Consider the following 14406-nt stretch of genomic DNA (forward strand, 5'->3'; position numbering starts at 1 on the left):
AAAATAAAAACTTACCTTGGAAATCTACCTATCTGATTATATTTACTAGTGATAATCGAAAAGTTTTACAGATATTATAAATCTATAAATGTTTTAGCAGATTTTTATTTAATTTTACATTTGAACATCACAAAAACTCCGAATAACCTTACGAAAGTAGATTGCTTATGCGAATGTAACGTGAAACTTACAGTGTTCGAAGACGCTTTACTTTTACCACAAATGAATACTTGGTATAATTTGAAAAGGTTTAATAGAGTTGCTTTATTATGAGGGAAAAATTGGAAGAAGAGTGTCAAAGAATGTTTACTTCCTTTAACGAAGTAAAATAAGTCTTTTAATCGCCAAATTTTAGGATATCAAATTTCAACGGAAATACCAATTTTGAACGATCCCGAATCTATTTGGATGATATTTTTGCGTGACGGCTCAGGCGAAAGGACTCGTTTTTTCCAAACTGGAATGGTAAAATGGATTCAAAATTAACTTTTATCCTGGCATTTTTCGCACGTACTTACGCACGTATACATCTCATACATCTCAAAAACGATTAGCCATAGAAAATTTTGTGTATAGGACATCTAGTTGTGGGCCTCTTTTTTTTTGTTGCAGTCGGCAGTACCAAACGTATGTCTATACTCACCCCCTTACCGGGCCTTTATTTTCCAAATCGTTGTTCGCAGTCAGTATTTACAATTACAGAAGTGTTTTAAATGAAGAAGATATTAATCTTTTGGCAACGCCTAATTTAAAAAAAAATAATATTAAAAAAAATAATAATCTGTAATTAACGAAATCTAACTTTTAATGCGGTCTCCCAGCTCCTGTTTTGGAAAGTTTTATACTCATTATGAAAAAATATAATTACCAGAAGTTTGACTCCCGTACGACAAAAATTGACCAGAATATTTAATTTCAAAATTTGCAGTTTTTGATATCATTTTCATCTTACCTTAAGAGATCGGTTATTCTGGTTAGAATAATTCAAAGAAGTAAGAAATAAGTTTAAATGAAGTGTAGTAAAAACTGTGCACAATTTTATAGGCCGTGCAAGGAAGTCATGTGGTGTCCACAGATTTTTACTTCCTTGTACGAAGTAAAGGAACACGAAAAATTTAGAGTATCGTATTTCAACAAAAATATTAATTTCGACAGTTCTGGAATCCATTTGAACAATTTTTTTTTAGTTTCATCTGTACGTACGGACAGAATAAAGGACTCTTTTTCTCACAACGAATTGTAAATTGGTTCCAGAAGAGATTATTTCTTGACGTCTGTATGTACGTACGTATCCATGGATCTGACATAACTTAAAAATGAGTCGCCGTAGAACTTTGAGTTTTTGTATATGGGACTGCTGTAACATCATATGACATATGGGACATATGGAAATGCTGTAACATCAACCTAACGTTTTCGTTGCAATCGGCCTCACCACACTTACCACACACACCTCACCACACTCACACACTATATTCCCATTAGGCGAACTCAGCTTTTTTATTCTTATATGTTAGCAAATTGTGCAATTTTTGCTTTAAAAGTGTTTATGTTGCTTTTATGTTCCGGCTTAAGGTTTTTATGTCTTTAGTTAATCTGCATGCAATAGTTGTAGAATTATGGACATTTTGAAAGTTTAAGTGGCGGTAGGCCTAACGACCCCGTCATTTGTTTACATTTAAAGCTTTTAATAGAATAGCGAATTAAGTCGGTTGGTGCACGAATTTCAGTGTCCTATTGCACAGTGGCTCTTATATTAACTGTATTTGGTGTTTTTTTAAAAGTTTTAATGAAGATGTTTTGAGTTTTAATGTATTTTTGCGTTGCGGCATAGTGAGAAATGAATCGATTGAATGAGAAATATGTCTTTAATAAAATTTGAGGAAATAAGTTTAAATGAAATGGAGCGATAATGTGCATAATATGTACAAAGAAGTCATATGATGTCTACAACGGATATTTTAAATGCTAATTCTAAAAAATTCTTCATAGGTAGCTACTCACCATGCGCTACATTATTGATGCAATCGAGGTACTGTTTACCATTCTCATCATACAAATACTGCCCTTCACCTCTTACAATTTTCAGAGGATCTTCTTCAAAAAAGAGTGTACATGATTCCCTGTAAGTAAGAAGTTCCATGAGTCGCACATCCATTAGCAACGGCTACATCAAGCACATAATAGCAATTGCTAACAAGTTCAGAGGTATCAACAAGCAAGATATACATGTGGGAAATCTATATTTTTTCATTTTTGTGGTTAAATTAAAAAAATTAAAGAAACATTAAAAATATTATTTGCACAGAAAATTTAAAATATATTTCATAAAGGTATACATATGAAACGTTTAAATTAAACAATGTTAGCTTTCGAAAATTTTAATTTTATAAGCAAAATTAGTAAAAGAATAAGTTTTCAATAAAATAATATAAACTTTAAGATGTCACTTTTTAATTAGAAGTAAAACAAAAATTAAATAATCAGAAAAAATGAGAAGATATATTGGATCTTTTATAAAAGGACGGTCTTCATCAAAATATTGTTTTTTACGATTACTTGTGAATTTGAAACAAAGTATTTATTGATTAAAAACTTCTAATAAATTCAAGAGGAAATATTTTAATGCATTACCAAAGTCTTTTTAAGGATGGTCTTCATTAAAATATTGTTTTTTACGATTACTTGTGAATTTGAAACCAAGTATTTATTGATAAAAAACTTCTAACAAATTCAAGCAGATATATTTTAATGCATTACCAAAGTCTTTTTTGATACTAAGTATTAGTTATGCACTGTATTTCTTTTGTCTAACACTCATTACAAAGCCTTTTATTTAATATATATCTGAGTTGATACCTCTTTAAAAGATAAACTGAATACAAAACACAACATTCATTGTTTCATTTCTATCCACTAAAGTATCTTGAAAAGTTTAAAACATTCCCATAACTTCAATGAATTTGAAATGTGAATCATCTTGAGATATCAAAAGGTACAGGATATTGGAGGGGAAGGCAGAATTAGTGACAATTAAAAAAAAAACTGTTAAGTGTGCAAACCGCAATTTGCAGTGCAAAATATTGCATAGTGCAAAAGTCGTGATGAAGAATTTAGCATAATGATACGATAGAATCTTTCTTCAGCTGCAAGAAGAACAATTCTGTGATGCAAAAGCTTCATTGCATGCAATTCATTGTTAAAACAAACATCATCATTCCATGCATTTGAATCAAGGAGAAAGTGTTATGTGGAGTAGAATTCATTTGAAATAGTCTTTCGAACCTTGATAGCTCGTAATTATATACAAAATATTTATTTATGGAAAAGGAAACATAAAAGATAAAACGGTTTCATCAGCTTCTCAGGCCAAGAAAGGCGTTCAATAAAACGAACATTAATGGAAGATCCATTGTTTAAACATTAAACACAAATAAAAGAAATCCGAGACAGCATTCGACAAACTGATAGCTCAGCAAAATATAAAAGTTACAAATATTTTGCGAGTAACCGAATTCAGAAATTAAGCGACATTTGTAATACGTTGAAATATAGATGAAATGATGCAAAAAGCTATCAGTGGATTGAAAACACTGTGCAGTTCTTGAGCTAACTCATCACATTTTATAAATGATGCTGAGATTCTTTAAATGATCTCAAATACCAAAGAGGAAATGTAATTTTTGGACTAATCAATTAAGATTCCCCATTACCCTTTCAAACATATATAACATACTTTCAATCATATATAACATTCTTGTAAAGAGAAATAACACACTTCTTTATACAACATATAAGTTACTCTCCTCTAATCGAACTATACATTCCAAGGATGGTCCTAATTGCTTTGATTGTTAAAAAATAAATAAGAAAAATCTAATGAACATAAATGGGTTACATTGATTTCTTGAATTCCTTTCAAGAGAATTCCAATGAAATCAGTTTTTAAATTTTTAAACAAACAGAAACATGAAAGGAATTATATTTCACACTGCACATCAAGAACACATGAAGAAAGGTGTAACATTACCTTCCCCTCGATGATGATTAGAAGAAATGGTTAGTGGCCTGTGTGACGTCTTTAAACAGCACAGGCCGGGTTATTAAGGGGAAGGACATGAACATTTTTTTATTCTGTATTTTATAATATGCTTCTGCAATGTCACTATCTTCGCTGGGGATAGCTTTTGAAAGTTTATGTTTTAGAACCCTTACTCTTCTTAAAAGAGTAAGGTATTCTTCTGTGAATTCTGGAAGAGGAAATAGGCTTCTTGTCCTCGTTCGGCAATGACGATGAAGGATGTCTTCTTTTTCCTAAAAAAGGACTGAAAAGAAGTGTGGCCATTAGTAAGGTTTCGTATGGGGCAGCCATCCATAGGGTGGCCAAAAGCTAGAACAAAAATACACCTCAAACACAAACACAGTTAAAAAAAAATTAAAACATACACGCGATCGTGATATTTGAGATAGCGTGTTTTCTGAATTTGTTTGCGTGCACCTGTGTTTGTTGCGAACGAAAAAAAAGGCTTTCTCCTTGGAAACTGTTTCCTTTATTTTACAATGACTGTGACCATAATATCGTTCTATTCCATAACTATTCTCAAAACTTTCTGCTATTGCACGTTTCAGAAAACTGCACGAATCCTATTATTCGTTCCTATGGAAATGCATTTTACTTTATTTATTGATCTATCGCCTTTAAGTACGGGTCATATGATACTGACGAATGAATAAAACTAAAAAAATGTCCAATAAAGCGACAGTCTTTCTCTTACAACCAACTAGAAAAATTAACATTTCATAGAAAATAAATAGCATTACTACTAAACAACACCTCTGTTATGCGATCACCTTTCACAAAAAACCAAAACTGTCTGGGACCCTACGTGATCGTCTGCTTGAAATTCGCTGTATTTCATATTCTACTTGCTATATACATTTGCTAATGTCATTTAGTTGATAAAAATTTACACATTCAAGTTTTATTACAAAGTTTTTAGAGATTCTAGGATAAACACTAGAGGAAATATTTTTAGTAAGACTATTCAATTATTGGCTTATGTAGATGATATTTGCGTTGTTGCCCGTATTATTCCTGTTCTTAAACAGGCATTGTAAAAAAGTGCAAAAAGATTTAATCGCCTGTTAACGTGAATAAAAAGTAAATATACGCCTAAAATCTGACTTACCACTTAGTCATTTAGGAATTAGTAGCTATAGATTTGAAAAGGTCTGCAGTTTCATTTACTTGGGAGCTAAGTTAAATTGTAAAAATGACATAACTTCTGAAATACTTAATAGAATCTCTGCTGCAAATAGATGTTTTCATAGTTTGAAGAGTTTTTTTTTTAATCCAACTTTCTCAAGTTAAAAACTAAAATACTTCTTTACAAGAGTCTTGTAAGATTTGTCCTGACATATGTTTCGGAAGCTTGGCGGCTGACTTTACGTAATGAGGAAGCTTTGGGGATTTTTTAGAGAAAGATTTTGCCTCGTATACTTGATGAAGTCTTCCATGTGAATGGATAGAGGAGATGAAGATCTAATTTATAGCTATATAAAATCTATGGACAAATTGATATAGTATATAGTTCTTCAAACTACAGAGACTTAAATGGGCTGGTCATCTGGCCAGAATGCGTGAAGATCGGTGTTGTAAGAAAACATTTCTGGTAAAGCCCATGAAAACCAGATGTAGCTGTAGATCGCCAGTGAGAAAGAACGATTGCATTGAAAATAACCTCAACATTCTAAAGGTCGAAAACTAGAAACTATTACCAGAAGCAGCGATCCCCTGGAGAAACTTCTAGAGAAGGTCAGGGTCACCCTGGTCTCTTGAGCCAATGAAGAAAAAGTTTCATTTCACGTCATCCATTACTGTAATAATCTAACGTTAAAATTCTCGGAATAAACACACCAACAGCATTGCAAAACAAGCTTTCAATCAAAAAAACATGATATCAGTTTTTGTTCATAAATTTTTCCAGGGGTAAATTTTAAGAATACTTCATTTAAAGTAATTTTTACATTGCACATTAAGTTTTTGAAAAAATTCTCTTTTATTTAAACTTACATGTCTCGTATCTTTAGATTATAATATTTCCTTGTTACAATCCTGCTGTATGTGCCTCTGTTTCGGATATTATTTAACTATCGTCTGACATCACATATAAAGAATGTTGCTTCGGAAAAATACGTCCGTTATCAAAATGGTGATTCCACAGCAGATGCTGAAAGTAGTCAGTGCGTTTCCAGAGTACGTTTCCAAAAAATGATTAAATCTGAACCGTACAATCAGTCGAAGCGACAGTTTTCAATTTTACAGAAAAATATAAGGACAAATGACTGCTGAAAATTAAAAGAATATTATTACAAATAATAGTAATAATAATTTTATAAAACTTACATCTAGACTTAATGTGTGGTTAAATAAACGATTTTATTACAAATGTACATTACGTAATTTTCATTTAAGTTATATATTCATGAAACTGTTACAAATATTTACATTTTGTGTGCTTACCCTTTGTACTTCTCAATTTTGCTCATTGTCTACGTAATTTGTTGACTTCTTATTTAACTGAATGTAATTTGGTACTGCAGAATAAAAATTTTAATTTTACTACTAAACACATAAGCATATAAATAATTTTAATCTATTTAAATATTCGATTTTTTTTTCATTGGCTTACACTTCTTTCAGTTTAACACGAACGATGTATTCTGTGTTTTAATGAGGGAACACCATCTTTCATGTTCGGGACTGAAATGGAAATGATTATGATTTAAAAAACTTTTACATTTTCTAAAATATGAAGATGTCATATACTATAAAAAAGAGAAAAACACGTAGTAAATGTTATTTGACGTAGAAAGCAGATTCACAATAAAAAGGAAGAATTTTGATTGTGTAGAATGCTAATCCCAAATGAATAGGAAACTTGGCAGTCAAGGCAGATTAAATTCCATTTTTATTTAAATTCACATTTGTGGCTACAATTCACTTGGCACTCTAAACGTTCCTATTTCCAAAACATTTACACTTTTAATACTATTGCGAAAAGAAGAGAGCACAGAGAAATGACATCCAAGCAGCAACAGATATACAAGCAATGTGCGCATTTATCCAATATGGAAGATCGCTAAGAGGAAGGTTTTGGTTTAGGTTAGAAAAGTTTCAGTTATCAAATTTTGAGTTAAAGTTCAGAATGAGCTACGTCAACAGCATCACGCAAGCTCTGTGGCATAAATTGATGTAGAAAGGGCGCAGTCAGGAAAGTTATTACTACTTTTGTGAATACAAAAAGGAAATCCCAAATTAAAAATGAAGAAGTAAGAAGCTATTACAAAATTAAATTATAAAGTTGATTTACGTATTTTTTTTATCTTACATATTATATGCAGTGAAAAAGACTTAGCAATATTGATGGCGTAAAATGTTGAAATGTTGAAGTTCCGGTGAGTTCCATACTGATAAATTCCAGTGAGGATTTTAAATAAACCTTTTCATCAGATTTGAATTAAAGTAGAAGGCATCACTTGTGCGTACATATGAAACCCCCTCCAGCTGTGGGTAATAAAATAAGTTGAATTTAAAATTTGCAGTTATCGTAGCCGGAGATTAGTAGTCCAAAGGGGCTTTGTCCGTGAAGGACTATTGTTTTCGTTTTTCGATTTTGCGTTGAATCACTATAAATGTCCCTTTCACTTTTCAAACTGTTGCCACCAAATGTTTGAGTCCTGCATTATATTTGAAGAAATTAAATAATGAAAAATCTCCATAAATGTATGTATATTTCTTGCATTGTGATAAAACAACGGTACATAGAGCCATCGAATTTTGAATGATGTAATCCTCCTACGAATATGGGCATATGGGAGACCAAATTTGAAATTTGGAAATTTTTTTTATGATCGATTTCATATGTTGTAAAACTTTAAGGAGTTTTTGAGTAACAAACTCAACGATTTAAAAGCGAGCAATGGCAACACTCTACGGGGGGCAAAAACCTTTTTATCTCCAGCGCGCGGAACTGTGTATCGGAAATTCTAAAGATATGCTCATTTTAAAATTATTTTACGACATTGCTATTGAACTGAATTTCATGGTTTAAGTGTAAACATGATATTTAATAAATAAAGGTAACACACAAAACGTTAAAAAAACGCCCCTTTGGACTTCATTTAAAATCGGGAACCTTACAGATTTTTAAATTTTTTTTATATAAATATTTTCTAACTAAGCTGGCTTAACTTTAATGTCGCGATCTAAAGTCAGCTAGTAAATGGTTAGTGCCGCAATATTAACAGACAGAGTTGGGAGGTAGAAAATAAAGATGCAAGTGGTCGCTGCCAAAAGCTCAATAACTAAAACATTGAAAACCTTTCCCGCCTTAAATAACTCTTTAACCTCATTCGCATCCTGGTAATAGCTAACGGAAAGGAAATGTTATAATACAGATAGAAACCATAAAAAATGCTTAATAAACGTAAAATAGATTAAAATTTGAGAAAAATTCATAGCAATATTTCTAATTGTTAGTTAAGGTTTTTAGTAAAAATTTAAGCAAATTTTCCCCTTTAAATAAAGAAGCATTATTAATTCAAATTAAAAGTGGAAAATGTTGATTAACTTATACTGCACTAACCATAACAAATTTAATAAGATAAATTTAATAGGAAACATTTTCTAGGCAAAAATTTTAGTATCAACAATTGATTTCAAATTAATTTTAGATATAATAGCGTCCATACGAGATCATCACGTCATTTATCAACATTCTACTGACCTTGAAAGTCGGCATACATAACAAGTTTCAAGGAAGAACTATTGCTTTAATAACAATAAAAACTATAACTTAACAAGGAAAATTGCATGAAATAATGACACGAATGTAAAAGGTATATCTAAAGTTATTTTAACTAAAACGCCTTGAAAAGATCAACTCCTAGCACGTGATATAGAGATATTTGATTATATTAACTTTTTTATATTTTTCTCTAAATTGTGCTTTTAGCGTTTGAACATTTTTTTGACGGATTGCGGTATTAATAGCATGTAACTTCTTTGCACATTCATTCAATGCACATTTAAAAAATAGCAATCTTTTCGCAAATAGCGATTGTTTTGTTTTTCGTGAATGTGTTCCTCTCATCCCCCCATCCATGCATTTTTCTCTTGAAATCTTTCTTAGAATTAAAAATAAGATCAAAAGGGAAAAATTTTTAAATATCACCAGAATAATTTTTTAAAGACATATTTTTGTTAGTTTATTTTAAAGACATATTTTTGTTAGTTTAACTTTCAATAGCATTTCCTATGTTAGAGGTAACACCAGTTGCATACAAATATAAATAACAACATACGTTTTCGAAGTACTGAAAATAAAATAAAAAAATTGAGGAAAACTATCACCGCAAATACAGCCCTTTTTAGGATAAGAAATATTCAGATATTTCATATTTTAAGAAATTGAAGGTTTGTCCTTTTCAGCTTCTGAGTTCTGATTTTATATGTTTTTAAATATTACCATAAGATATAAAAGTTTTATATAAATGACTGTATTTTCTGTAATATTTATATTTCTATGCAGGATGTATAGAACTGTAAATGCTGTAAGCAACATTGAATTAAATTAAGATATAGAGATGAAAAGTAAATTGATATAGGGATGACAGCTATAATTTTGACATAGAAGATGCAAAATCTTTGGACATAAAATAGTACTTATATATTTATTTCCCTAATAATAGATGTTCAATCAACACTTTATAAGGTATTTTCTCCCTTCTTCCCGCATGCCTTTATGGTGTAACTGGAAGTACACTCGTCGGTTATTCGTCCGCAATTCGAACCCAGCTAGAGCTCTGCGGATTCAGTTTCCTGACATTGATATAAATGGGAAGATTAAATGTTTCTGCCCAAATGAAAATTAAAAAGAAAAGTTTAGAAATAAAGCAGTTGATACATATTTATTATTGATTCCTTTATTCGAGTGATGAAGAAACAGTCGAAAGAAAAGAAATGGGAAAGAAAAGCACAACAGAAAAAGACAAAGCCATCTAATATTTTTCTCGTTGTTTTGAATAAAAGTAGACGAAAATACTATATTGGAAAATAACACATTTTTCTTGTTATGTAAAGAGATTTAATAAGTAAATATATAATAACACCTAACATGTGGATTACGGCAACAAAATGATGAAGTTTAAAATAGTACTTGTTTTTTTAGATCAGTTATATAAAATTTACTAGTTAAAAAAGTACAGTTGAACATAAAGAATTTTCAGGTGCAAGAAAAAATTTTTGGCAATAAGATCACCAATTTTCGATATAAAAAACTACGTGCCCAAAATGTGGTGATAAACCTAAAAATAGATCGCATTATTCTGACCTAGTCAGTCATATGTTAGGTACTACCTTAGTGTGACGTCAATTATGACCGATTTCTGTTAAGATCCTCGAGGACTAACTGAAGGTGACCTTGTTTAATACATCAATGAGCTCAAACAAGGGGATTTTGTGCAATGAAGATCAATGTCTGAATTATTTCATAAAGTTCTTAACTTCTCCACCTTTTTCATTTACTAAAGTCCCTCTCCCATACTCAGAAAACTGGATTAGTATTTGCGTATTTAATTTAATTTTTGGTTAACGAGTTCATTAAGAATATAAAGAGAGGACGAAAGATTTTAGGCTGAAGTGGTGCCAGATTATTACGACTTTTTAGTATCACCGAAAGCGACACTTATCTATATAAAATTAACTGTCAAACTGAGGCTATTTATTATAAGCTATTAACGATACATTAAAATTTAAAATTAAAATGGACAATGAAGAATACAGGAAAAGTTCTTTGATCTAGGTAAGAGCAAATTTGTTTCCACTAAATTTATTTTATTTTTTAATAAAATTTCGCATTTCAGAACGGCAGAAGCGGAATCAAATAATTTATATATTAAACTTGAAAATAAGATATAAATATATTTTTTCTGAATAAATTTAATTTTCCGTAATATCTGACCATTTGCGCCGCACATTGAAGATACAGAGAGAATCTTAGAGGCCAATGTTTTAAAAATGCCAAATATAAAAGATGATCATATGAAGCATATTTTGGAAATATGGGCATAGTTTTTCAAATCCTGTACGTCAAATGTGATATTTCTCTTCAATCATAGATTTGATATTTATATATCTAATCTATATCTGACTATAATATAATAACATTTCACAGTGAAAGGAATTGTAATAACCTAAAATTGTATCTTATTTTTCCTTCTTTCTGTCATATAAGTGATATTCTAGTAAAAATACTGAGTTGATAGTTACAGCGGGTAACAATTAAAAATATATATAAAAAAAAAAATAAAAAAAAAAATCTGAGTTCAACGTTTCAATCAATAAAAATCCCTTTTGATACGAATGCTTGGGAATGCATACAATGGCACAATCCTTTTATTGACATACTTGGAAGAAAAAAAAATAGAAGGAGTATGTTATCAACAGCAAAAGGAAATGTTCCTATCTTTTATCTCAGACAAAAGAACAGCTGTTATTGCATCATGGTTCTTCTAAACGTAGGGTTCAAAAAAAAAAAAAAAAAAAAAAAAAAAAAAAGGAACGGATTTCAGGTACATTTTCCTACTTCATCTCACAAAGTAAAGAGGAACCTTTCTCGTCTAGAACATCATATAAAGTTATAAAGTTTTCTGTTTCTCTTCAGACGTTAGTTGATTTTTGGAACTTGAACTTCTTCAAGGACGGGTTATGCGGTATGTGTCAGAAAGAATAGCGTCATAGCTTGTCAAAGATAAATTTAGAAAAAGAAACACGCGGGTTCCCTATAATCAGGACGCGGGCGAATTTGGATTCAAACCTTTTCAATTTGCGCGATCTGATGAATTAATGACACAATCCCCCCAAAAATCTTAATTTTAATTTTAAAAATTAGTTGAATTCTTAACAATGTTTTGTAACTTCCCAAGGGATTAAAAAAGGTAAAAGGTTTTTATTTAACATATTATATCTGATATTATGACTTGTGAATCTAATCCAAAGAAGAATTTTAACTCCAAGACTTTATTAAACCTCTTTATTAAATTAGTTGTTAGGAGGAAGACAGATAACTCATATATAAAAGAATACCTAAACATCTATGATTTTATACAAAAATATACATTTAGGACTCATATTATTTATGCTATATTTTGATGTTTTGTGTTTTTTGGCATGTAAGCATGATCATAGCACGCAATTGCATAAACATTATGTGATTTATAAAAAACTTGTTATTTTTCAGGAATATTTCCAAAATGTATTAGATAGGGAATATTAAGAAAAATTTCTATAATCTTTCTATGTATGTTTTAGCATCATTATTATTAACTTAAAATGCAAATTGTCTAATGTTAGGGACAAAAATTGCTAAATTTATGAAAGATTTTCTTCTCTGAACTCTTTTACTTCATCAGGTATTTAAATTAAATAACTTAAGAATGATAATTTTAAGAGATAATAATAGCACTTTAAAAGGCAGGTAAATTACTTTTGGAATTAGCACATTTATTAGGGAAGGAAAGTGATATTCTTTCCGATACACAATGGATATTCTCGAGGCGGCCATATCCGTAATTTCACTTCTCTAAGACGACCACCCCTACGGAAAAACAAAAGTGTCTGGAACCATGGACGGCCGTTTCGGAGAAGATTCATTCTGTGGATTCATTATACTTCTGTTTTGTATAACTGAATAAGCCTTTTTGCTTTATTTCTATGCTGAATGTACAATTGTATCAAAACATTACTTCTGCAGGTATAAGATTTTTTTGGTTTTTATACACATTAAAATTGTTGTTACATTTATTTATTTAGTTATTTAATTATGTTTTAATCTTCCGTTAACAGTTGAAGTTGATAGTTATTACTTTGCTTTCTTAATCTGCTTATGAAGAAACATTCTACAGAAATTTAAATTTATTACATTACATTTTATATTATGAAATTATATATTATAACTTTTCAATACTAGGAGAAGACAAACAAAATTGTAGGTCACATAATTTTGCAACGCCTTTACCAGCATTTTCTTTTTAAACGGAAAGATATAACGGAAGAATTCAGGAAAACTAAAATATGCAAAGGGATAAGATAAGGAAATGCAACATTGCATTTAAATTGCAATGAATAAAATGCAAAACTCTAAATATAAGAGGAGTTCTAACAAACTTCTCTAACAAATATTCTCCTATGAAATTTTTCTAATATAAAATACAGGATCGTGTTGAAAGAGATATAAGAATATATATATACAGAACTATAAAGTTTCAAATTAATCTTGTTTAATTTTACTACCATCTTGATTAATATAAATTTACTGTAATCATGATTAAGTTTTTGACGGCTGGATGTGTTTCTCATAAAACATACAGTAAAACTATTTAATTTGAATTATAAAAAATGTGAACTAGCTTATCAATTTTTAGTGTCATTTTTATGTGTGTCTTTAATTTAGAACACATGTGACACAATTTGCGTTGTCACAAAAACAAATTCGTAAATCGCAATCTCAATATCACGACGCGTTTTTACCACAAATCAACTTCATCCAGACGCACCGTTTTATAACACACATACAACCACTCATAACGTAGCATACAAATTGCGAATTCAAATAAGGATTAATAAAAACAGAAACATAAAATTTCAGGCACTTAATTTCAATGTATGTCACATTTCAAAAATTCACTGCAAATATTTTGCAACATCAACAGTGCATTCACACAATGCTTATTTTACTATGAATGAACTATAAAGCAGGCATACCATTAAGAAAAACAAAAAGATCCAACAAAGCGTGCAAAATAAAATATTATAATTCTGACAAACCCGTAAAAAATTACGGGTAAAAGTGTAAAAAAATGCAAATGAATGAAACATAAATAGTTATTTACCCAATGTAGAGTTTTCTAAGGCGAAGAGTTTCTTCTCTTGAAACTTTTTCCAGAGGACCGACAGACATTTTCGTTAAAAATTAGCTAGGAAATGCTAAAATATTACAACGAAAATAATATTTTCAGAATATGTTATGCGAGAAGTAGTGGCGTATTTATAGGCCAACCGCTCATTGCGGAACAGTGGGTTACCATAGAGATAAAGTATCTTGGCGACGCGGCGAGTAATAAAGAAGCCAAAAAACAGATAAGCTCTCCAAAGGACGATGAGGATGGATAATCGGTAATTGGCAATTGTTATTTTTACAGGTCAAAATGTAATCATTTTCTTCGTGACAGATTGCTTACATTCTTGACTTTTTTTTAACATTCTTTCGGACAGATAAAAAGATACTACGCTAGCAGTAGTTTTATAAATTTTTATTTGAATAATACTTAGATAACATTATTCTG

The 14406-nt window shown here is 30.3% G+C and overlaps 1 protein-coding gene across 2 annotated transcripts in view; it reads right to left on the reverse strand.

Moving 5' to 3' along the window:
- The window catches only part of LOC118203968 (5-phosphohydroxy-L-lysine phospho-lyase), a 44319-nt gene extending 30209 nt beyond the window's left edge, over positions 1-14110 (reverse strand). The window contains exons 1-3 of one of the 2 annotated variants that reach the window (XM_035376281.2): positions 13954-14097; positions 4031-4325; positions 2005-2123 (exon numbers count right to left, since the gene is read on the reverse strand). Coding sequence is in view for 1 of the 2 variants with exons in the window: in XM_035376280.2 (XP_035232171.1) it covers positions 2005-2123; positions 13954-14021 (187 nt within the window). In the remaining variant the exon portion in view is untranslated. Of the gene's footprint in view, positions 1-2004; positions 2124-4030; positions 4326-13953 lie in introns of both variants that reach the window. The other variant, XM_035376280.2, reaches the window with a different exon arrangement.
- Between the last annotated feature and the right edge of the window lie 296 nt (positions 14111-14406).

This window comes from Stegodyphus dumicola, chromosome 1, assembly GCF_044657685.1.
Source record: "Stegodyphus dumicola isolate Sdum_Otavi_A_Nest chromosome 1, ASM4465768v1".
NCBI classification, from domain to species: domain Eukaryota; kingdom Metazoa; phylum Arthropoda; class Arachnida; order Araneae; family Eresidae; genus Stegodyphus; species Stegodyphus dumicola.